Consider the following 25,329-nt stretch of genomic DNA (forward strand, 5'->3'; position numbering starts at 1 on the left):
CAGAAAATTGCTAACATGCTTACTGCTAAGAAAATTTGAGTTGATTTCAGATCCCTTCAGAAAATTCTTAATCACAAAATTTGTATAAATTATATGATTTCTCATTAAGTTTTAATTACCTTTGAAAAATGGGTTGAAGCTGAAGAAACAAATATTGTCAGAGACGAACAATAACTAAATAGAAGACAGCACATCACTCAAACCTGGAACATGAGAGATCTGGTTTCAAGTCCTGGCTCTGCTACAGACCTGCTACATACAGACAGAGCAAGGCCTGTATACTAGTCAGTTTGATGATAGCATGAACTCCATGAAATAGGATGGCAATTTTCAGACTTGTGATTATGTGTAATTAACAGCAATTATTACTGTTAAACCATCTCCTGAAAGTTTGTAATCAGCTGCTGCTAGCAACGGTTTTGATATTTACAGTACCATCTACAGCTTAGCATTTCTTACACTGCGTTAATGAAAACTGAGGTTTAATGATGGCTGGCACCTACGCCCCAACCCTATTTTAAAATGGTCTCTATATCTTAAAGAAATATGACTAACCTTCTGCAGGGGCAAGGCTAGAGGGAAAAATCTGCTAAGCGTGCTTTTGTTTGAACTAGTTCTACGGCAGCACTTTACAAGGTTTGTTACCAAACATAGCAGCTGATCCAAGAAAGTCAGAAAGCGCACATGCTCGTGTTGTCAATCACATGCGTAGGTACGCAGTGCTGCTATCTGTGCACTGGAGTATCACTGCAGTCACATGGAATTTTGGCACTGGATATAACGAAGAGATTCTCTCACAATAGCCTCGCCACTATGTTATAAATGATTCTTCAGCTAGAAAAGAAACAGATCCAAATTATCACATCTGTTTTCATCAGGACCAAATACTCTACACCTACACATTTACCCTTACTTGAGAAAATGAAGGTTATGTCATTAAAAATCAAATAAGAAAAGTCACATTGGAATATATCTCTGGCTACCTCATCTGAATCTAGATCACCCCTACAGTTAGAGACGCATGAGAAACAAGGATCATAGATCTAGGTAAGCAATCATGGACTTCTATCAGTTTACTTGATAATTAATTTTCATTTAGCTTGAACATTTCACTAAACTGTAGGGTTCCACATAGAGCTGAGACTCAAACGTAGGTATCTTGTATAATCTTTTGGCAGCTCACTTAATCTCTTGTACTTCCCCCTGCCTTTGGAAGCAGTATTTAGTTTCCCCTCATCTTTGTCTGCTTTGACTGTTGAGATAGTAGTCTACTTGGAATAGGGACTGTCTTGTACACAGACAGTCAACTACTTACTTGTGACCTATGAAAGATACTGACATTGAAATTACACATATTTAAAATGTCACTCATCAAATCAATGCAATGCAGAATGGTTACTGTGTTCTATTTAAGTTTTATGACAGGAACAGTCCATTGCGTGCAATCGTTTAGTATCTCACGTTTGGAAAGACCTCTCTCTTCCTGCAAAGCTGGGTAACAGGAATTGTAAAATATTACTTGGCTCGTAAGATCTCACAAACTGCAAAGTACTGAGTAGTTTGTGGGTTTTGGCAAGTGTTCCAGGTCAGCAATTCTTAAACACTGGTGATTCATGATTCACTCATATTAGTGCCTTCTACACGTTTGACCACAGATCAAGAAAGAACCAACTAGTTACTCTAATCTTGCCCGATTTTGGTGGACTGGCAATGCTACCGTTTACGCACATTGCTCCTTCACAGATGCATTCTTTCTCCAGACTGCTGAGTTTGAGCTGTAGAAGAAATAGCAGTGGTTTCTATTACCACACGGCATCCATTGTCGATTTGGAATATTTTACTCGTATCTGTGCACGCATTCCTCAGCTACCAGTGTACCGAGAAAAAACTCAAATCTCTTCAATCTCAGCAGTGTGCAATTTAAAAATGGAAGCATTCAGTGATGAAGTTCTATGTCCCCCACACCGAGAAGTGAATTAGAAGTGGCCCAGGCAAGTAGAAAACTCGTATTACTTCATGGAAAATGTGCACTAGTTTGACTGTTACTCAACCACAACAAAACTTAGCAATAAGGAAACAAAAATCATAAGCCCAGCGCATATATATTGACATGCCTATCAATATATAACATTTTTATAACACTGAGCTTTTAAAAAATTTAGTCTCCGAGTATTATTCTCTTTTAATAACAGAGTTAAGCTGCCTTGGGAACAAATCCCAAACACACAGAACAAACCCTGCCCATTGAGGAAAAGTCCCACCTACAATCAGGCTGTCTCCATGTGCTGCTTTTTGACAGGAATCGGGTGTTTTCTCTCTTGCACACTCCTTCAGTTGCAGAAAGGGAGCAGATGAGCTCTGCGATCACAGACCCCAAGTCAGCAGAAGGAATGACACCGTGCAGTCTTCTTGTTGGGCTGATGTGTTTGGTTTTCTGCCCAGGTGTTGCATGGGGGTACGGCTTGGGGGAGAGGTGACAACTGTATGTCTACGGGGGTAAGTATCAGGAATTCTGAGGCCCCTCTAGAATAAGGATATAAGGGGGGTCACGATGCTTGAGAGCTTAAAATTAGATCTTTCTTTTTTTCCTTTTCTTGACAAGAACTGTAGTCTGCTGAAAAACAGTCTGGCGCTCACGGACAAAGTTACACTGACCTCCTTTGTAAAATAAAAAAGAACAAAGAGTAGCAGTTGTTTCACTGTTTTGGACTTTTTAAGTAATTGATTCTTTATAGAGCAGCTGCATGGTGACCATTAGGTAATGGATCAGTCACACTCCCTGCACTGCTTCAGGTACCTTCTGTCCTTCTAAATACCTGTGCTCTAAGCCAAGATTTATTCCTTCTCCTCATCACGCTCTACCCTAGCCTTCTTCCTTTGCTCAGGGTTTCCTCCTCCTCACAATTCTATGAAACTGAACCAACTCACCACGGAAAACAGCACCGGTGCTCGCAGAAGCACGCGGTCTGCCCACGAGCGGAGGTTGCGACACCCTTCCCTCGGATGAGCAGTAAAGCTTCGTGTCCGGTGGGAGCTGACCTCACCCCAGGTACCGCCATGTGCGCCGCTGCCTCCGCCAGCTGGGGGCTCGGATCGCGGGCAGCTCCAATGGGCGCCTCGGAGCTGCCCGCAGCGTCGCCTCCGGGAATCCCCGACGGACGCTGGGAGGCAGGGACACGGCCCCCGCCAGCGAGGGCTGAGAGCGGCCCGCAGCAAGCCCAGCTGGGTCCGTTCCGCGGCGGCCGCATGCTGCGGGCAGGGGCGGTAGCGGGTCGCGGGGCCTCGGTCGACGGCCGGCCGCGGGCTGGGGGCGAGGCCTTCTGGCACTTCCCAGCAGAGACCTGAGAAGAAACCAGGTTTTGCCTCGGCCTAATTAACTGTGGTTAAACTATGACCTGTGCTAAATAACGAGCACTGTCTGACGGGGCGGCTGCTGCGACAGCGCTTCAGATCGCGATAGCGCCGAGGCCTCAGAGCGCCCCGGGGCTCAGCGCCCGGCCCGGGCAACCCGCCCCTCCGCCGCCCCAGAGGGAAGCCCTGCCTGCCAGGGCACCGGGGGGCTGGGCGGGAGCCCCGCCGCCGGGAAACCGCCGGGAAACGGCCAGGAAACCCCCGGGCAAGCCCCGGGTCGTAGGGCTCCGCTGCCGGGAGAGCCCCGCCCCCCAATCGCCCCGCCCCCCGACGATCACCACGCCCGAAGCAGCCTCCCCGCCCCTCCGGCGATCGCCCCGCCCCGCCGGCGGGGCTACGGCAAGCGCGAGGAGATAAAACGCCTCGGGTGGGCGGGCGGCCCTGGCCCGCCTCCGCGCGCTCATTCAGAGCAGGTGACGTCAGGCGCATCACGTGCCGCTGCGCGTCACGCCGCGCGCGGGGCCCCTTCCGCCAATCCGCGGGCGCTGGTGCCGGGAGAGCGCGCCGCTTCGCGCGGCGCCGCCGGCCAATCCCTTCCGCCGGCGGAGGAGGAGGGACTTCCGCCGGGAGCCGGAAGCGGGTCTCTCATGCGAGCGGGTGGTTGAGTCTCGGCTCGGAGACGTTTCGGGCCCCGGAGCCGCCGCCGCCGCCTCCTCCTGCTCCGCGCCCCCCTCCCCGCCGTGCCGCCGCCGCCTGCTCCTCCTCCCGGCCCCCGCCCCGCTCTCCGCTCTCCTCTTCCCGGCATCCGGCGGTGGCGAGGCCCCGGCGGCGGCGGCGGCGCAGCGAGAGGCCCCGGCGCCCGCGGAGAGCCCGGCAGGAGTGAGAGGCCCCGCCGCCAGCGGACACCCCCCCCTCCTCGCGCCCGCCCGTCTCCTCCCCGCCGAGGCCCAGCCCGAGGGCGGCGGCTGCTGCTGGTGACAGGTGAGTGCGAGCGGCCTCCGGGCCTGCGCCCCCCGCCCCCGGCAGCGGCGACCGCTCGGCGCGCGCCGCCCGGCCGCTGTCTGTCTCCCGGTGCGCGGGGAAACGGCGGGGCTGGAGGGGGGGAGCCCGCCCGGCCTCCCGCCGTTCCGTTCCGCCGCCCCCCTCGCACCGGGGAGGCGCCCGGAGCCGCCATCTTCCCACCCGAGGCGGCTCCCGGGAGGAGGAGGAGGGATCCCGGGTCGGGGCCTGGATGGTGCCGGGGTTGGGGTGAGGCGCCGGGCCGGGCCGCCGGGGCCGCTCCCCCGCCGCGGCCTCCCCGAGCAGCGCGGGCTTTGCCGCCCGCCCCGCTGCGGCGTTGCCGGAGATCCCCGCGGGCGACGGGTGCGAGCGGCCTCGGAGGTGGCGGGGAGGGGACGAGCCCGGAGCAGCGGCGGGCGGGGAGCCGTGACCCCGGGCGGGGCTGGAGCCGGCGGCGGGCGCGGGCGGCCCTCGGCGATGGCGCCGGGAGAAGCGGGGCGGCGCGGGCTGTTCCTCGGGGCCGCGTCCCGGCCGGGTGCGGGGTGGCGCGGGAGCGGCTGGCGGGCCGGCCGTGCTCCCCGGTGACCGGGTAGGGCTTGCGGCAGCAGCTGCCGCGCAGACGGTGCCTTGCCCCTCGCGTTCTGTTGTCGTTGGGCCGTCGCTCGCTGCCTCGGTGAAGTTGTTTTCACTCTCGGTTTCGGTTTGTGCAGATGCTCGAAATGACCACGTCGCTTTGTCCGCAGCACAAACAGATGCGCGCTTGCCAAACAGTCTTGTGCGAGGTTCCTGTGTGGCTGATAAGTGTAATTATTTTTGTTCTGCAGGTAAGGGAATGGAGGCAAAGTGGTTAAGACTTGCCTGTGGCCAGAGAGAGAGCGCGAGCCGGTTTCAAAATTGCTGTTTAAACTTGAGTCACGGCTGGGGCAAAACCATGGGGATTCTGGCTTCCGATTCTGTGCCTTGTCTTTGGCCTCGGTTTGTTGGCCTCCGTTTGAATCTTTAGGACAACTGGAGTAGGCATCCTCCCTAAGTACGGCCTCGGGATCGCCATTGAAAGCTTTTAACCTTTCACGTGGTTTAACTTACATGTCAAACTTATCTGGTTTTTAAGGATTGGATAAATTTTCACAGGTCAAAATGCCTGGTGTTCTTTTTTTAAACTTGCTGGGATTTCACAACTCTAGGGTTTTGATTCTGATCTAGTAACTCTTTTTATCAGTTGAACTTTCACTTGTTTCCTGCTGACTTGCAAGCATTCCTTCAAGTTAATTCTTGAGATATGAAGCTGATCAGCTTAATCACTCTGGCTCTTAGAACAACATTGATATTTTTTTTTTCGGGAAGTGAAAGAGAGGAGAAAGCTAGGGTGAGGCCTGATAAGGCACATATAAAAACCAGTACATATTACATGTGTGATATCTATAGGAAATTTTATTCTTCTCGGTGTGTTGCCATTTATGTGTGTATACTATTTATATGGAAGCCTGAATTACTGTTATGTTTAATTGGGCTTACATTTTGGGGGTGGAAATCCTTATGGAAACAAATAAAAGGTTTGTATAGAAGAATTAATAAAAAACATTTGACCTCTTGGATGCTCCTAAATAAGTGATTGTATATTTTCATGGTATACAATTGAATTCTTAAGTGCACGCAGTGTTCTGGATTAGATTGAATTGTCTCACTTGTAATTCTGTCTGTTTTTTTGAGTGTTTACACACAAATGCCTTAAGGGAATAAAGGTGTCGGGCTCAAGTGTGTTCTGCCTTGGTTGCTTTTTGTGGCTTGCTCTAATGCAAATATATGCATAGAAAGGTATGGATGACTGATATGTACATATATATGTTGTTTAGATATGTGGCTGGAACTTCAATCTGCTCCAGTACAGAGCAAGATGGAAGATGGGGAACTGGAGACAGCTGGGGGGGCTTTGAGATTTAGGGCTTTTTTGTTTCTTTGAGACATGCAGTAACCATTTAGGCAATTTCTGGCTCTGATATTTTGCTTGATTAGAGTGAAATTAACTATTTGATTGGTTTTGCTGAAATGCAAAATAAATACGTTCAGGTTTAATCTGTGTGTTCTATGGAGACCTGTTGCTGTGTCTCTTAAGTCTCATACCTGGCAGTGGCTTTGGCTTTAAATCAGTTGTGAGCTTAATTGGCATGGTAAGATAAGTTCTTTGTTAATTATTTATTACATTACCTCACAGCATGCACATGCTAGACACAGAAGATGCATGTTTCTGGCCATGGTGCATGACAAAGCTAAAGTGACAGCTGAAAGGTAGCAAGAAAGGAGTTATAAAGAACAAAGTAATTAGGTGTAGATGTGTTTTGTCAGTTTATTTTTTTTAAACTAGGTGGCCTTTTGGCTCTTCAGTGTTTAAGACCATGGCGCCTGTGTATATTCATCAGACCTTCACATTCTCGTAAATTAACAGGTAAGATACACAGATAAGCATGTAGAGTACTTATCTTTTCTTGTGCCTGTGTTGGAAGGAGCAGGTTTTGTCAAGGACGGTGGCCTTACTGATCTTGAAGGAGAGTATTCTGGTCTTGGAGATGCTCTGTGAAGGAAGGTGCAAAGGTGGCTGCAGAGCAGCTAACATGCAGTGTTGAGAAGTCTGTTGCTGGCACAGAGAAAAAGGCAGAAGAGACCAGATGAAAAAAGCAAAGAAACACAGTTTCAAGTCTGGAGAACATCAAGCTTTGGGAGTGATTTTTTTTTGTGTGTGTGTGGACACAGACACCTGAGGAACTGTTACAAGACACAAGATGTAAAAAATGTAGTTTACGTAGTGCTCTATTCCTTGAAGAATTTACTAGCAAAATGACATTTTTAGACAACAAGTTGGTGTAGTTCTTAGAAATAACTGTTGAAAATAGTCTTTGGCTGCATTTATTCTTATACGTAATCAGCGATATTAAACTAACGCAAGTAATGCCAGTCTCTTGTATTTGCGTTCAGAATGGGCACACAGGTACGAGTAGGAAAGGAAGGATGTTACAAAATAGGACGTTGTAAGGAAGAAAAGTAACGCCTCCCCCTGCAGTTTTGTAAGAGGCAAGAGTATGTGGAGAGCTGTGTCGAAGATGAGAGCAAAAGCTGCTCTTGTAGTAGAGGCCCCAGAAAGGTATTTGAACCATGTTGTTCCCGAAGCAAGGCATATGCGTGCTAAACCTAATACGATCATTTTAGTCCATGTCAAACAAGATCTAGACAAGTGCATTTCACCATGTAAGCCAGTCATTAAGTTAGGAAAAAGTGATGTAAAATTTGAAATAATGGTAGTTTCATGTGATACCTCAGAGACAACACGCACGCACACACCACTTTCCCTCCTGAACTGGTAATATCCTTTACCAAAGGTACCCATTGAAAATATTGTAAATAGAGTTGTGTGCTAGTGCTTTGGGGAAGTTCTGTTTTCTTTTTTTAACTGCTCTGTGTGGAATTCAAGGCAAGCTAGTGTATCGTAGCAGTCAAACATGAAAATCGAATACCTCTCTGCACTTTCTCTGAATATAAAGCTGGATATTTCATCTGATCAATAAAAATAATTTGGATAATTGAAGATGACCCATTGCTGTTCCAACAATCTGTTTCTTTCTGTTTAAGGATATGCTGGCTTTGACTGGGTCATGATAAAAATTTGTCTATAACCAGTAAGTTTGAGGAATGTGTTGGAAACAGGAGACTAGAAGTTGATTTCTGTACCACCCATTCATTTAAATTAATCTAGCCAAGTTCCACAAAATAGTGCAAGAGAAACAAATTCTGTTGATTGGTTCATAGCTGGCATTTCTTAAGTTTTGGTGATGTGATGGAGCTGAGGATTCATAATGTGTTTTTTCCATTGACATTTCCCATTTCTGTGGTCTGTGTGTTGCTGTTACGTACTTTCTAAAGGGGGATTTCCCACCGCTCCATTAGGAAGCAGGCACTACAGGGTAATAATACCTGCAGACAGCAGAGGTGCTTTGGAGTACTTAAATTAGGTGTGACTGTAATAGAGCATAATTGTGCGATTAGGATAGCCATGACAGTGTTCGTTCTGTGATGTGTGCTGCTGCAGGTATTTTGTGTCTGGCTATGTGTTTCAGGAACAGCAATTAACTTCAAAATTGGAAGTCTGACAAGGGTTACTAATATGTGGCTAGCGACTTAGCCTAGAACATTGCAGGGAATTGGGGAAGCGCTGTTTTGACGCCCTGATGAATCACCAGTTTCTTTGAGCCTTAATCTTTTCTAACCCTCGTTTACCATGGAGGGCTGGGCTGTGCATATTCTGGATCCTGTCAGTCCAGCTCCTTGATGGGTAGTTGAATGATGTAATACAAAAAGAATCATTCGTTCATAAGCTGAATGGATTGCCGCCTCTGCACTTCCAGCAACTCTGTTGTTATTCTCATAAGGCTGTTGGCATGTATGGAGCTGGTGTCCCTGAGAGTATATCCTACAGTGAAGGTTTGTTCTGGATTGCCTCTATGGCCATCTAGAGTTCACAGCTGTCTCGTGTTCGGTTATGTGTGTTTAGGGTGGTAATAGCTGCACGCACCTTTCAGTTCTGGACTGTTAGATGTATAGATAGATAAAAAAAATAGATGCCTATAGATATCTATAGACATCTATCTGGCATGGTAGCTTATGATGAATTAGACCCAGAATTGCTTTATCTGTTAGGGACTCCTTCCTAAAATGCCAATGTCACTTTCACTATTGAAAACAGCAAACACTGGTGATACAGACTTTGGAAATTACAACTTCAGATGCTGTCAGTAGTTCACATGGGACTTGTTCAGGAATATACTGAGTTTGGAGTATAAGTGTAAAACATAGTTATTTTATCTAAAGCTTGCACTGGGTTTTTTGCAAGTCTAAATAATGTGTTGATTAATTTTGCTTTTACATTTTCTGTGTTTTCTTGCACAAGTATCAGAACAGTATTTTCCCTTTGCTTACACCAATTCTCCCTCAGCATCATACTGGCCTTTCCCTTCTAGCTTCTGGAAATAACCCACAGTGATGAATATTGATACTTTTATTGATGGTATTCATAAGACAGAATTCCATCTGCCTTGGTAATGGAGTTACAAATGTACTTCAAAAAATTGTAGATTTCTGTTGCTCCGTTAAAATGTTTCTCCATATTTCTCGGTAGACCTAAACTTCTGCAATCCATTTTCAAGTATTTATAATGATAGGATGCCAGTGTTCTGACAGGGAATCTTGAGAAACAGAATATTAGTTAAATAGTAATTTTGTTGAGGGAAAAATCATTTAACAATTTGATAAATCTCACTTGTTAGAAACTTAATGAAATGCTTGAGGAGCTTTATGGTGAAGTTTCTTGGCAGTTTTATGGTTTTGTTTTCAGTTGGTGTTGGTATCCATCAGCATATTTTTGCAGGTTGTGATGCTGTTGCAGGTTGCCCCACAACACAGCCTGACTGACTTTTGTTCAAATAAGGAACTGATGAATCAACAGGCCAATGTCCAAAGTAGCTTGGTTTTTCATACCCTGGCGCTGAAGGTTTATGCTCAATCTTTTTGATGTTTCCTACCGGTTTCTGATTCTTGTTCTAGGAATTAGAAAAATAGAGCAAAAGCGAAAAGTGCATCGGGACACAGTTATTTTAAGTGCCGAGGGCCAAAGCTTTTGTGAAATAGCTACCTACATGTGCAGAATTTGCAGTCTTGTCTTGGAGTTTCATTCCCGTTCAGTGTTGTTGCTGTCTGACAGATAGGGACGGAAGGTGGTCAACATGTTGCTGTTTAAAGCAGCACAGCAAACAATTTGGGCAAAATATCACTGCCTGCATTGGCATGTCTCCAAGATCTTGGGTTTTGCCCCTGTTTCTGTTTAAAGCTTGTTGTCCAATTCTTTATAGTAGACATGTAAAAGACTTCTATTAGAAGGGAACGGGATCCTTTTTTTATGAACATGTTGCAGCTTAGCTTATAACCTGTTTTCTTATAATGAGAATTTTCTGGTTTTTAATTGATGTTGTGTATTTTAACTGCCTGGATGCAAGGAGTCAGTGGAATTTTTAGGAGGGCCTGTGCCCAGTTTTGGCTTGCAAGGAAGAATTATTGTCCTTAAATCCAAGCTCAAATATTGGAATGGTTGATCCTTTAACAGTGAGGCAAAACCTGAATTACCAGTAGTTTTGATTACAGTGATACTCTAAAAAGGTGGGGTGCTCTAACTGTGAACAAATGTGCACCCAGTAGGTGATAGTCTTTCATACAGTGTTTTAAATGTAAGTAAGAGTTGCTTCTGATTTTGGTGAAGCTTGTAATGGAGGGTGGCAACTTCTCTTTAAGAGGAAGTAATGCTAAAATGACTGGATTATTTGGGTTAAATTCTATTTTTGTCAAAGAGGTTAATGAAATAATCATTGGCAAAAACATTAGGTTCCTTTTCTTATTACAAAACCTTAAAGTTAAATAACACTTCTGCAAATAGTTTATTTTCACTTCAGATGTAGTCGTGAACATGTTTCAAAACTTAAACTAACGTATTTTAGGTAAAGGAATGCCTTTCAAGTCATCTACAAAAACCCAAAAACCCAAGGGGAGTTCATCCTAGGCTGTTTGTTTCGTAGAACAAATGTTTATCAAAACAGTCTTGGCATACTCAAGGATTATTGTGTACATTTGTGTTGGAAGAAAGGTTGTCATTGCACCTCTTCATTTATCACTGTATTTATCAACATCTTACTTAGTTCTATATATGCCTCCCGCCTGGACTTTACGTAGGTGTAGACCCTTTTCTCTCTCACTTTTGTCAGACCTGTTCTGACCGAAGATGTATTCTAGCAGCACTGTAACAGCTGTCCCATCAGTCTGCATCAAATCTTTTCCAGAATTCTGGTTCTGTGTGCATTTGAATTTGGGATCCTTGGTGTAAGATTTCTGCTTCCCCGAGTTAGGCATTTATTGTGTGGTCGGAGAATGTGATGATAAAGAACTTGGCAAATTGACTGTGAAGCTCTGTGTCTTAGAGAATGATTCAAAGCACTGAAAATGGTAAGTGGCCTAGAAGTTCCCAGTACAGGTTTTGACCTCTCCTTGCTTAAGCACAGCACTGATTGCAAGCTTGAAACATGGAATCCAAATAATAGCAATATAGTTATTCTAAGACTACAAGCCTATTAAGACCTGTTAAAGAACGTCGAACTTCTAACCCTCACCCTTGGAACTGCCCAAATTATTAACCTTGTAGCTTCAAGTGATGTTTTCAGTCTTGTCTTTCATCATAAAACACTGCATCCTCTTCTGCCAACTTCTGAATTTTTCTGAAGGGGCTGTCTGTAAAATCCTGCCAAGCAGAGCTGTGTTAGTTATTTGCTTTGTCTGTGAACTGTACTGCCTAGAGTCACGGGCAGCATGGTGAGTGAGCTTTGGCCATTTTCAGGTTAGCAGAGTAGTGGAGCATGCGGAAAACTTAAAGGTGGTATTGGTAAATTGGGAGGAGGAACATTCAGTAACTGAAACAAGGAAGTTCGTTGTTCCCAGCATTGCTAAACTGACACTCTTCATGCACAGCATTTAACTTCTTCCCTCTAAGGAAGCACTAAAGCTGCTGGTGCTTTGTCATGTGTGGTAGCTTTTGAAGACTTGCTGTTTCTTTGAAGAATTAGGAAAGGCCAAATATGCTGTCAGTTGCTGGGTCTTAGCTTTAAATATTTGAAGCAGCTAGTAAAATATTGTAAAGCTTGCAGTTGTTTTGTGAAATATACCAAATTTATAAAATGACAGATCCACTTACTGTGAGACTGAGATGCTGGTTAGCCTGTTAGCCAGCAAAGTTCAGTATCTTCTTCTAGTTTTCGCTCAAAGTCAGGAATTAGTTTCAGTCTTAGAATGAAAACTGCCTCTCACAATGAAAGTACAACAGTTTTTGTAAACTTTACTGCTTTGTGTGGGCTGTTAGTGTACTTAGTTGTTGCTTCCTCCAGCAGTGGAAGAGGAAGATTAATCTCTTCGACTTCCCTTCAATAGATGCTTTAAATAAAAGCAAACCCCCATAAAACCCTTGGTTAAGTGAGAGCAAGCCAGCTATGTGGGGAGGGAAGGGAAACAAGGAAAATGTATTATTATGCAAGATACTGTCTTTGCGTAATAATTCCTCATGTGTGCATGACTTCAGAGAAGATATGATAGAATGAGACAGACTTAGTATCTAGAGTGCCAGAGTAAACTCACCTGCTGGAAGTAAGATGTGTGTCAAAATTAAGAACTATAGCTTGTAGGAGAAATATCTGAGAAGCTTTTAATGTGGCTTTTTCTTGATAGCCATGTTAATCTCTTCATGTGGTGTCTTGATTGGCTGTGAGAAGGAGCAATATGTGGAAGTTTTGGAAAAGTTTCCCTTATTTTAAATAAATAAGAGTCTAAGAGTTTAAGTTACTATCTAGTGTTCTGAAAATGCCTTTTTAAAAATAGTACAGAAATGAGCGATATTTTGTTAAATCTATAGCACAAGTATCACCTCCTGCCCCATCCACTCCACGGCAAGTTTTAATGTTCTTTCCAATTCAATTTACTGCTTCTAGTCAATTGTGCCTTGGTCTTCTGCTTCCTGTGTGTACAGAGATGTTGTGCAATTGTTAACTCATGTGACCTCAGTGCAGACGAGCAACATGGATGGTGATAGTTGATGTATTGGATGAGGTTTTGTGTTTGATGGTGCTAAACTTCGGAAACAGATTACGATGCTTTCCTAATGTTTGCATTAAATGAAAAAATTAATTTGCACGTCAGTGAACAGTATTTGTCATTAAATATTGGTATTACATTAAAAGCCTGGAATAGTATCCCAGCAAATTTGTAGGCTTGAAGACAGCTGAAGTTATTGAGAAGCTTTGAAGTTCAGAGAAAAATGCAATTAGCCTATCGAAGATCACACCAAAGCATCTAGAGTTAATATTTGTGTAACAGCCAATCAATTTTAGCAGTTAAAATCATGTGTATTAGTAAAAATACCAACGTTTACTTGCAGTACTTCAGCTTTGACTTGTATGTGCAGATCAGTATCCCACGGGACTGGACTCTGCAAGCACAGACTGTTGCCTCACAGCTTACGCAAGTGTAATGGGTAAATGCAGGTGGATGGGGGTGTTACAGGAGATTAATGTGAGCAGTGGGTTAGTATTATATATAATGTTTTTAGAAGATTGTATGAAAAGTTAGGCTCATTTAACAAATGTATTATCTATTATAGAGCTTGGAAGCAGAGGCAGATGTGAAATGCTGTGCAGCATGTGGGGTCTGAACTCCAAGCTTGTCCTTCTGTAGGTACTTTGAAGCATTGTTGCCCTGTGTTGAGGCTTAATTGGTTTTCTGGTTTTTTTCAATGCAAAAGAGCGGTGGCTTGCATTGACCTGTTCTTTCACTCTTCAATTCAGTACAGGCATTCTGCTGGGATTTCTCTTGTGGAAGTCCTGCAGGTATGTTACTGTTGTCTTTTCTTTTTTTTTTCTTTTCTCTTGTAGTAGGAACTACCTGTGATGCTTTGTAGGCAAGAGTAATAGCAGCAGTGGAGTGACATGGACTTGACCTGTTAATTTTCACTCAGAACTGCAGTACTTGGCTTGCAGTACTCTGCTGGTTTCTTAGAGGAGGGAAGGATTAATGGCATCAGTTGTTCAACGTGGGTCGTCTCTCCTCTACTACTCTTCTGGTGGTACCAGAAGTGTGTGTGCAAGCAACTATTGTGTAGTTCTGTGTTAACAGCTTGTGGAAAAGGGGGGTTGTTCAAATTTATTCCAATTCTGTTCTTGCTGGTGATGTTTTCTGTCCTGCAAAAAAAAGACACCAGGGCTAGAAAGTAGGAAGGAGGTCAAATGTTCATGAACCTGACTGAGGGCAAGTATTGGAGTATTTTAGTGGAAAATCATCATACTTTTAGGTACTTGCCTAATGTGCTTGAGTGGCAAATTCCTGATCTCTTTCCTGAGAAAGATAAAAGACCTTTTTTCTGCAGTGTGAGGTGTTTTCTGCTTTTTGTAGGCTGTAGTGATGAACGCAGAGTTTGTGATTCTACCTTCAACTAGATAAAACACCTTTTCAAGAGAGGATGGGGTTGTGGAGAATTACTGTCATAGATGCTTTATATTAAGGTAGCATCTTGCCTTTCATTTGAGTTGTATGGTTTGGCTGAGCTGCTAATAACTTTAACTGCCATTTGAGGGGTTACTCAGATAATGCACAAACAGAAGAGTGAAGGGTTTATTTTAAGTTTGGTACTTTTTGAAATCATCATCTGATAAATGAATCTCTTATCTGACATGATAGTTGTAATAGAAAGTAAGTATGCATCTTTATGGATAACCTGCAGGGTGTGTGCTGTTAGTCCACTTACAGTGAGGAAAACAAACTTGTGGCTTTGTGATGGATGTGCTACATGAAGCAACCCTTGTTAATTAATGAGTTGGGTTTCTTAATGTTACGTGCTTCAGCCTGCAGTCAGGAGAGTGCTGCTTCAGATATGAAAACTGAGAACAAGCTGTAAGTAAACTGAAAACTGCTCATGACACAATCATGCTTGTCTTCCAGGCACATGATAATCTTATCAGGCACAAAAATTTCTTCCCAGTGGGTTATTCCTGTCTTGGTATGCACTCCTAGCATTCTTAAATGGTAAGATTTGTTTGTTACATTATATACCATTAATCATCTAGTGCATTGCATTACTAAGGAGGATGTGATCCATGGGCTTATTAGTGCATTTGCTGAGTTACGTTTGAGTGTGCATCAGACAGTACCTGTGTGTAAGACTTACCTTCTTGGTGTGCAAGAGGACTGCGGAATTTCTGTGTGAGACCTTTCGATATAGTGAAAAGATTTCCTTGTATTTTAAACATGTATCTTTGTAGTACAATGCATAAGAGGCTAGACATGAAAAAGATAATCAGGATTATTTGTTGGTAGGGGTCATCCTGTTTTCTTCTGTGAACTATCAAGATCTTTGTTCCTGTTGTTTGTGATTAGGTGAGTGAATAAGGCTGTAACTTTACACCCTTCCCATTTTCCTTGCTCTTGACTGAAAGAGTTTTTCATATACTTCTGTGTAGAGTACTTATCATTTGCCACTATCGGGTTTCTTTGGTATTTTATCACCTTTGTTTAGTAACTTATTGCTTGGTATCACTTGGACAACTAATTACTGTCATGATCTGAATTTCTAGACTTGCGGAGTAATTGGTTCTAGTGTGTGGTTGCACATTGCATGGGTTTGTGTGTGTTAGCTCAGTAAATGAGGGAGTTGCAAATTGCTTGTGACGTGTAGTGCAGAAGTGTTTCATACATCTTTAAATAAGGAAACGCAGTATTCCCTTTAAATAGCGAGGTTTGCCATTGCTCTTCAAATCTCAGCCATTCTTAGAGGACAGACTATGTTTGAAGATAGAATTAATAACCTCCAAACTTGTTCTGCAATGCTGTCAACCTTATAAAGAACAGACTGTTTTTTAAAAAACTTGGGAAGTGGATGCAGCAGCAGCTCTAAACCTTCTGAGCTGGTGTTTTCTGTTGTGAAATGTTAAAAATTTACCGCGTTAAGGTTTAGGTGGTCTTCTGGCACAGGGCAGTTCTTGCTAACACCCGGTTGCCATGTGGATTTTAAAATGCCTGGTGCCTGCCAAGTCTGCAGCTGCAGGTTCACTCCCCATGCTTATGTCCGCTTTCTTCTTCGACAACCAAAAAGTTGTGTTGTTCTGAGTGCTGCCTGGGGTGTGCCCGGGCATAAGCAGTTTTCTTGACAGGAAGGAATACTGAAACAAATCAGACTGTACTTTTCTCAGGTTTTTTGAAATCTAACTTTCCAGTTACCATGTTGCCATGTAGGCTGGGTGCTTGCATGTTTTGAAACCTTAATCTGGCATACTTGGATAAATGTCTGTGTCTCACTAAGCTCCAGAGGTGAAGCTTTCAACTTTTCCCCCAACTATTTAGCCAGCAGTTGAACAAATTCAGAGCTTTGTGATGATTTTTAGCTTCTGTAGACAAATGCTGTGACTAAATATCTATGTCATGTCAGCTTTTTAATTGCTGTTGTGTAATACAGAGTTTACAACTGATGTAGGCGTAATGATGATGGCAGAGATTGCCACCAACAAATGTGCTTTTTGGGGTTGTTACATTTTTCATTTGCAGCTATTTTGTCCACTGCGGTAATGTAACCAAGTTACAGTGCATATTCTTTTAAATAATGCCATCCTTTGAATGATGGATTGCTTGTCACATCTGCTCTGTAAAGAGAATGATTTCCTGTTTTGGAAGGAAAGATGGAAACCCCACAGTTCTGTCACAGGCTTGCTGTATCAGAATGATACAGCTTTACAGGGTTATTCATTTGCAGAGTTGTAACATGCCCCATGCAGCGGGAGGATGGTTCAACTCTTACATTAACAGCTGAAATCTTTCTTTCAAAATCTTCTAAAACAGCCATCTGATTAAAATTGCCAACTCCAGTTTGTATCATTGTTCATAATGCCAAGAAGGAGGGAAGCTTGCAGCCTTTCAGGATTAGGATTTGTCAGTTTTTCTTGATGATGCTCTGTAGGCTTAACTATCCTGCATCTGAGTTAGCAGCTTTGCCTGGACTGAGAACGGAATTAACTCTTGACATAGTACGTATGCCTTGGGTATTCAAAACACTTGTGAAAGTAATAAAATAAAGAATAGCAAACTTTGTTTAAACAAGAGTTAAAGTGTTAAATTAATAGCATACTTTTGGAACATGCATCTGTTATTTCTCACATCAACTATGTGATGTATTCATCAGGTGCTGAAACTCTTTTCAAAGCTGAAGTCAGTGGTAGCTCTGATTCCTTCTGCTGCGGTGTCATGATCCTCGTGGATACCTAAGGGTGAGAACGATGGCGAGAAGGTGTGTTATCTCTGACAGTAGAAAGAGGGTTTCTGGCCTGCAACTGGAAGTTTGTTAAAGGGCTTTAGTTAAGCCGTGCACCTCTGTTTTGAAAACATTTTAGCCTTTCTCATGTTACTGGAAGTGTATTTGTGTATTAGCCTTGTGAAGAGTTTATCTTAATCTGTGTTTAAGGTTTCCAAAATGTTTGTGAGGAAGAGTTCTGCACAAAGCCAAACTCAAATGTATTTTTGTTTGTGCTTGCTGGAAGAGCAATGAAAAGATCTTTTATTCTAGTGAGCTTTTTTGTTTTATGGTGTTGCTGTTTGCAGTGTGAAAGTTAGTTGTCAGCACTTGCATTTGTGAATCTCTTTTTAAGGGCTGATTACTCTGGGCTGAAAGTTGGCAGGCAAGATCTCAGCCCTAGAGCATTGTTTGGGATTTTGCATGTTTTTAAATAACAGATCTATCTGACTGGTTTGATTGAGAGAACACATGCTGCTACTCATACTCTTGTAACTCTAGACAGCACAACAGACTGCATAAAAGCACACTTTGAATATGAATTTGAAAAATTAGAGACTACTTCTAATGAAAGCTGAGGTGGGAGGATCAGGGGCTATACTCAAGGGAGGTTTTGCTGGAGTTGATGGGGGCTGTAGGGGTTTTGCTGGCTATATAACAATTGAGTAGATGTCTCTTCCAAGCTGTTTGCGAGGTTGTGGTGTACATGAATGCAGTGTGTGTGTGAAGATCTTCAGACAATTGAATATTAACTCTGCCAGTGCTGTGAGATACCTAAACCTGAACTGAAATGTGGTGTAAATGTTAGCCTGATGTTGGCACCACAGTAACATGTGTGGCTGAGAGTGGTCCCAGCTCTGCTTGGCTTGGCATCCAGACAAGAATGATCATGTGGTTGTGTGCACTTGTCTGTATAGTCATTCGGTGGACCATTGCTGGTTTGCATCTGGTATCTGCTGAAATGGAGTTCTTACAACAGGATGCATTTGAAAATATTTGCCAGTAAAGAGCCATGCTGTCTGTTACAAAAAAAACAACAAACAAAAAAAACCCAAAACCAAACACTCCCCCTCACCCCCCAAACAAACCAACAATTTTTTTATTTGTAGAAGTGATTGTGGATGTTTCAGAGGGAGACCAGCAGGCTGAAATACATGCTACTGGTGTCACTCGGCCGGGTGGTTCCAGTCCATCCTGAGAACATTCTTGTAAGTCCTCAGATTAACCACTGCTGACCAGGTGCTTGCAGGGGCAGATCTGTACAAATACAAGTAAAGAGTTACTGCCCTCATTGTCCTTATTATGAGAAAACAACTATGTTAAGGTGCTCTTCCCCTTCCTGTTGCGATTACTAATTCAGCAGACTGTGCAGTTGTTGTAGTTTTGGGTACAGTAAGGAATTAATGGTTCAATGTTGTGCGGTTTCTGAAAAAACATGATTTTACCTCAGGGATAAGTGTCTTGCCTGCTTACAAACCAAGTTCGAACTGCTTTTGAGCTTCAGTAAAATCCATGCAGTTTCTCTTGGTTTGGTAGTTCTGGAAATAAGTATTTGAGTGTCTCACGATGAACTTTGCTCTTGACATAATATATCTGAAGTTGTTGAACTTGACTAATTACTGTGATGACCGGATGGCAAGCCAGAAGGAAAATGAAAGATTTACTGTGGGCATTTACAGAACTGAAATTACCTATAATATTATGAATTTGTAATTGTATACTTCTAAATCAACTTACAAATGTGGGCCATTCTGTAGACTGTGTGACTAGACAGAATTTGTGGAAGACATGGATTTTGTTGTGAATCTGCTTGCTATAGACTAGAAATATAATTTAAAAGCTTATTTAAGAGATTGTGTGCTACTGAAGGTTTTTCTTGTGTTTTTTTAATAATTTGAATGAAAAAGTTGCGGCCTACTTCTGATAGCTCAATGTTCTGCCATAGGTATTGCTGTCTCTGGCCCAAACAGATCTGCCAACTTGCATTTTTCTCCTACAAGTCTGCTACTTATATGCTGCTGCATATATTTGTGCAAAGGTAGACTTACGAACCAGCAATTCAGTGTATTTTTTAGTGTTGAACAACTTAACTCTTCAGTGGGATGATAATTGTTATTGCTGCATTAAAAAGCCACAGTTAACTTGCTCGCTAATTTGACTATTAAACTAGACTCAAAAGAAGATAAACTGTCTTCCAAACTGTCAATCCGAGTTTCCAGCACTACCAGATATTGTTAGTGGTTCCTCTAAATAAGCTTGTGTGTGAAGGTACGTATCAATACTAATGACAAACGTGATAAAACACATCCTGTGAAGAGCATTTAACATTTTGTGGTCTGTATTGTTTCTCTCCCTGAAGTAATGTTGCTTTTTCCATGAACACTGTTCTCTGACACGATAGTCATGGAAGCCTGCTGTCATGCAGGTTTTATGCTGGAAGAGACTGGCAAGTGGCAACTCTGCAGTGAAGAAGTTGATGGCACTAACTTCTGAGAACAGCCCTGCACATAAAGTCTATCTGGAGTATATCACAACAGCTGGGATAGTGCAGCAGAGCACTTGACGCCCTGGGCGCTTGTAGCAGTGTGACGTACTCAGTGAGGAAAGTTGCGAAGGAAACTCCTAGGTTTGGGGCTTTCCGTATGGCTTATGCATTTGCAGAAAGGCGATAGCTGACTGTTGTTAAAAGCATGGGACTTAAAAGGCAGGGTGAATATCCTCTTTAAACAGATTATAATAGTATCTCACTTATTTTGAGAGCTGTTTTGAGAGCCATTTTGATCCTTGATGATCAAAATGCAACTTAAATATATGAGTTTGGCATTGTTGTTATAGAAATAAAAATAATTTGTTCACAAGGTGAGTGGATTACAACAAATCTGTGTAGCTAATGAGAATATGATCATTAGTCTGAGTAATCCAAACAAAGTTACCTAGAGCTTCAATCTAGACCTAGCCTGTGATAAGCATCTTGTGTAATCTTATCTAAAGGACTTCTGAAAAGCAGTAGTAGAATGATGTGCTGCTCTGCTGGTGGCTTGCCCAAGAAATTAGGAGTTGTAGTGTGCATGTTGCAGTCATGTGTTACCTATTGAGTTGACTAACAACTTGTCTACCCTCAGCTGAAATTAATGATTTAGCTGAATATTTTGTGCTTGATGGCCAGTCAGCAAATGCTTTAGAGGACGTATGTGTAGTGGAACTTTACTCTTGTTTGTTAGACTCGCATGATCTTAGCTGTTTTCCTTCCACAGTCCATAGATTTACAAAGTACTGGTGCTAACACTACATGCCAGAGGATGGAAGAGATTGCAGTGTGACTGGGAACAGGCTGACCCTAGAAGGGAGTGGGACTGTGTGAGATAAGCAGGCAACAGAGGGGCGCAAAGAAGTACCTTGGCATTGATTTGGGCATCACGATGCTGAGTAGATAACATAATTGCTGACTGAAACACATTTGTCTTTCTGTAAAGTAGACTTTAGCTTGTGAATCTGGACTAATGTGCATGCTCAAAGTTAGTATAAGAAGCAGTGGAGATTATATACAGCAAACACAAAATGTGAGTAGTCTTGTGCTCTTTTTGGAAAAATATTGATCCAAAATTTTAAAAGGCTAAAACCAATTTCTTTAAAGAATATTAACAGAAACATTCTTCAAGAAGCTTAGACACCTTCTACAGTGTTAATGTGCGCGCAGGTTCCCATGTGTGGGTTTGAGCAACACGGAGGCTAGCTACTTAATACTTGCATGTGAACAATTGCTTTCATCCTGAGGATGATTTTTGGTTATTTTACAAAATACAAACATCCTGAATCAATTCTAGACTTTCTGCCGTGTAGACTCTGTATGTTCATGTGTATGTAACCCTGTCTGTGAGGGGCAGTGTAATTCTTTTATTTCTTCTCTTGTTGTTTTTTTTCTGTGTCATTTCTCCCTTATTTAAACAGTTTCTATTCCAAGACAAGAGGCAGGGTGTTAGGGGAAAAAAACTTCTGGGAATATAAGTGACACAGTGCATGTGTTTCTTTCAAAAACATGTTTTTCATGCTGACTTTACGTCAGTAGCATGAAATGATAAGCAACTGTTCATCTAAACTGAATATTTCATCCTATTAGGGATGTCAGCTTATTTTTTTCTTCAACTGTATGTGCAAAATATGTTATCTTCTGCATAATCCTGTAATACAGATGCTTGAATCAGTTCATAGGTGATTGTCATAATTTTATTTTAAAAATTTGGCATATATTTAGTCAGTTGTATGAAAGGCTTTTGCTTTTGTCCATTTCATAGTATAATGTAGAGGAGATTCCGTGGAAGGCCAAAATGACATAGTCTGAAATAAATACTTTTTAACTCCAGTCTTTTGGAGTCCAGATACCCTGAAAGGAGATTATGCTGCTAAAGAATGGAATCATACCAGTACCTGCCATGTGCTGCTAATCTTTCCTTTTTGTTTTTTGAAGGACTTTGTAGAGTATCTCACCCTGAAGTTTGCTGTCACCAACTTGAAGGCAATAAATTTTTCTCACATTCTTGCAGATGGACTACTGGAATTTCTGAGTGAATAAGAAACTCAAAAAGCACATTACAACTTTCTCATAGTCCTTTTAGAAAAGAAAAATTTAACAAATTACCCTGATTTTACATCCCAATATTTACTTTCTGAGACTTTGTGCTTTAGATGAGTTTTTCTTGTTTTTTGAGGACCAGGTGTTCTGTAAAATAACTGTTAAGTAATAGCCTCAGATTTCAAAATAAAATCGCTGTCAGACTTTCAACTCTACCCAGTTTTCTACTTGTCTAATCAAATAAAATAACATTTTAGGATGATGGAGCTGAACAACTTGTTGAGCGTTACTAATATAGCATAACTGTTGTAACATGCTTCTTAAAATTTGCAAAGATTAACTGACTATCAGAGTAGTTGTAGAAGACAAAGGCTGGTTTGTGACTAAATGCTGCTTAATAAGTTAAGTCTAGCAGGTGGTATGAAGAAGTCATGGTTTGAAAAACAATCTGTGTAATTAAGGTGAGAATCAAGTGAAACTTTCCCAGTGGAATTTCCCTGCCTGGTGCTGTGGCAAGTGTTCATCTGCACTCCCAAGGCAGCCAGCACCTGGGAGCTGAGCATATCTGCAAGATGACTTTATCCTCGTGTTCTGCCATATTTTCCCCGAGCGCGTAATCCTGACTATATTGTTGGGAAGTTCTTTGGACTGTTGGTCTGAATCTGTGTGGTATGTGGAATGGCTGTGAATTCTCAGGAATTTCAACAACTGCTTACAGAATCTTTTGTCTTCCTGTTTCCGCAGCTTACAGAGGTGACCAGTAAAGTTTTCTCTGAGTAGCCAAAAAGCAGACAGCTCATGACTTCTGATCAGGACACTAAAGTTGTGGCTGAACCGCAGGTGCAGCAAGTACAAGAAGTTAAAGACGGTTCTCATCTTGTAAGTATTGTGATTACATATTCACCTGGTAGAGGTGTTGCATGTTTTACTATGTCTTAATTAAAATTGTATCTTGGAATATTTGAGAAGATAGTTGGTTGATAACATTGCAGTGTAAGATGCCAGAACAGAGCTGTTGAAGGTGGCTAATTCTCCATACAGAGTAGGAGCCTTAACTTAACTTTTCTTCATCCCTACAGGAGATTGAAATAAACTGCAAGTTACAACAGTTTGCACTCATTTAAGCTACAGGGCTTTTTAGGCTGTGTAGGAATTAACTGTATTGCCAATCATAGAATAGTTTGTGTTGGGGTGGACCTTTAAAGGTCATCTAGTCCAAACCCCTGCAATGAGCAGGGACCTCTTCAACTAGATCAGATTACTCTTGAGTTAGGTTCTAGCTCACACATCAACATGTGAGGAAAATGCAGCAAATCCACTTGGCATGTATCTGTGACTGAAAAAAGTACAAACCCGTACAAATAGGAAATTCCGTTCTATAACAGGAATTTTGCTCAGTCAGTTCTGCCAAATAGCACGTGCTGCTGCTTCTGTGCTACTGTGCAGAATCCAGTAAGCTGCTTTATGGGATGCTTTTGGCAGATCATACAGCAAATAGTACTGTATGTATAGATGTTGCAGTAAATATTACATATGTCTTCAAGAAGACTGAATACTTGATTTGCGTGTAAACTCTACTCATAAAATGATCGTCTTTGATAGTTAACTCTATATTGGATGGAATGCTTTCTCCTGGGACATCTGGAAGGGTTCGGTTACAGTATATGTTCTGCTAGGCCCTTGGCCTGTCCTATGCAAAGCAGCAGATGCTTCTGTAACTTACCTTGCAGCAAGCAATAAGGAGCACTTTGAAAAACACTGTAAACTTGTGTTTTTCTTGGCTAAGGAAGCTGGTGGGTTTTTGTTTCTTGTTCCCCCTCCCCTCCCTGTTTTTTTAAATTGCTATGCTGGGTTGTCTTCTGCTGTGTATTACTTTTCTCAGATGTGAATTTTGTCAGTTTGACAGTAGAGGAAAAATTTTAACCCATTTTTGTGCCATACTTTTGAAAATTGGGCTTTTGTAGATGTCTGTCCGTCTGTCCCCCCTCTACTCAAGGCATTAATTCCAAGAAATCAGTGTGTAAGCTTGAGTAAGAGCCTCTTGCAGATTTGTTTCAAAAGCTTGGAACTGTCAGTGTACTTTCAGCAGGTGTGTTAGCATTAAAGGTGGCTTGTGCATTGGTATTAAAGGTGGTTTGATTAATCTTCACAATGATGTTAGTTCCTTTAATTTGACATACTAGAATTTTTATAAAGCTACATATAAACTGGCACCTGTATCTTAATTTCTGTTCTTTCATACTTATTTGGAGAAAGAGATTTTTCTGGAATTGAAAGACGTGGTTACTATCTGCTCTGTTCCTTAGTAGAGGAGACTAATGTCAATTTGGGTATCTTCGTATGTATGCATAGTGCTATAATGCTGCATTTCAAATAACTAATTCTTATGAGATTAAAGTTTTCTCTTCAAATATTTTATTCCAAATAGATGAGACCTGTAGCTTATTAAGCTTTTTAAAGTTACACCAATATCATACTGTTACATGCACAGCATCAGAAGGTCGTTTTGTTATATGAGAATCATTGCTAATGTATGCTGTGAAGAGTGGTGTTTTCAGGATGGTCTCTTTGATAATGGCATGCTTGCATGAGTATATTGTGACAATTCTTCAGGACTTCACTTGCAAGTTTTGGGAACAAGGCTATAGTTTGAGGAAAAACTTTATGGAGTACAGGAAGAAGTTAGAAAGCTAAAGTCATTAAGACACTTTCGTCTTTCCAAAAATGTGATGGGGAAGGAGGAAAAACTTCTGAAGTCCTGACTTGATTGTATTTAACAAGTACATGCTTCTGAAAATCACCTGCTCTTTCTTGTGTGTCTTAATTATTTTGAGATCAGAGAGCTAGACTGAGTGAGGATATAGGTTCCTGTCTGTGATGATCCCTGTTTCAGTGTGTATTTGATATGGGGCCATACAGCTGTTGTAGCTAGTGAGATTTCTAGGGGTCTTTATACACTTAAAAGAAATTTGCTGAATTACATTCCCTAGCTGTTATGGCTATGCTGTGCACTAGGATCTGGTCCAAGTGCTTTTGTGGCAGTTCAGGAGGGAAGTTGTAGAATTTCTCCTGGAAATTTTGATACACCTCTAAATCCTGCAAAAATAACTCCCTGTTTGCTAATCTGAATTCTGAAATGATTATGTAAAGTATTTTTTGTTAAATCTTTTAATATTAACAGTAAATAAATTTTCCTAATTATGACTTCAGTCAGTCTGTTTTCTTTGGCAGGAACAAAACACACGTTCTGCTCTGAGTAATATTGAACAGATAGTCAGTAGTGACTGTATTGAAATGAAAGTTTTGGTGTTGTGATGGAACCCTTCAGAAATCACTTTCCAGGGTTGCTTAGGTTACTGTAACAGAGGTCAGCTGTTTGCTAACAGTTTTCAAAGGCTTAATGATGTGGTGAGGAAGCCAAAGTCATTTCTTCTGCCTTAAAGTAGCTATAAAGTTATGCTATTTAATGCCCAGTGTAGACTGATCGCAAGCCTAGTATAGTTCA

The 25,329-nt window shown here is 42.1% G+C and overlaps 1 protein-coding gene across 2 annotated transcripts in view; it reads left to right on the plus strand.

Moving 5' to 3' along the window:
• Window positions 1-3,983: 3,983 nt before the first annotated feature.
• LARP4B (La ribonucleoprotein 4B) overlaps window positions 3,984-25,329 on the plus strand; it is a 58,143-nt gene continuing 36,797 nt past the window's right edge. The window contains exons 1-3 of one of the 2 annotated variants that reach the window (XM_075419732.1): window positions 3,984-4,332; window positions 6,713-6,793; window positions 22,569-22,703. In XM_075419732.1, coding sequence (XP_075275847.1) covers window positions 22,623-22,703 — 81 coding nt within the window. In that variant the 5' untranslated portion in view covers window positions 3,984-4,332; window positions 6,713-6,793; window positions 22,569-22,622. The remainder of the gene's footprint in view (window positions 4,333-6,712; window positions 6,794-22,568; window positions 22,704-25,329) is intronic. The other variant, XM_075419730.1, reaches the window with a different exon arrangement.

This window comes from Opisthocomus hoazin, chromosome 4 (assembly GCF_030867145.1).
Source record: "Opisthocomus hoazin isolate bOpiHoa1 chromosome 4, bOpiHoa1.hap1, whole genome shotgun sequence".
Lineage (NCBI taxonomy): Eukaryota > Metazoa > Chordata > Aves > Opisthocomiformes > Opisthocomidae > Opisthocomus > Opisthocomus hoazin.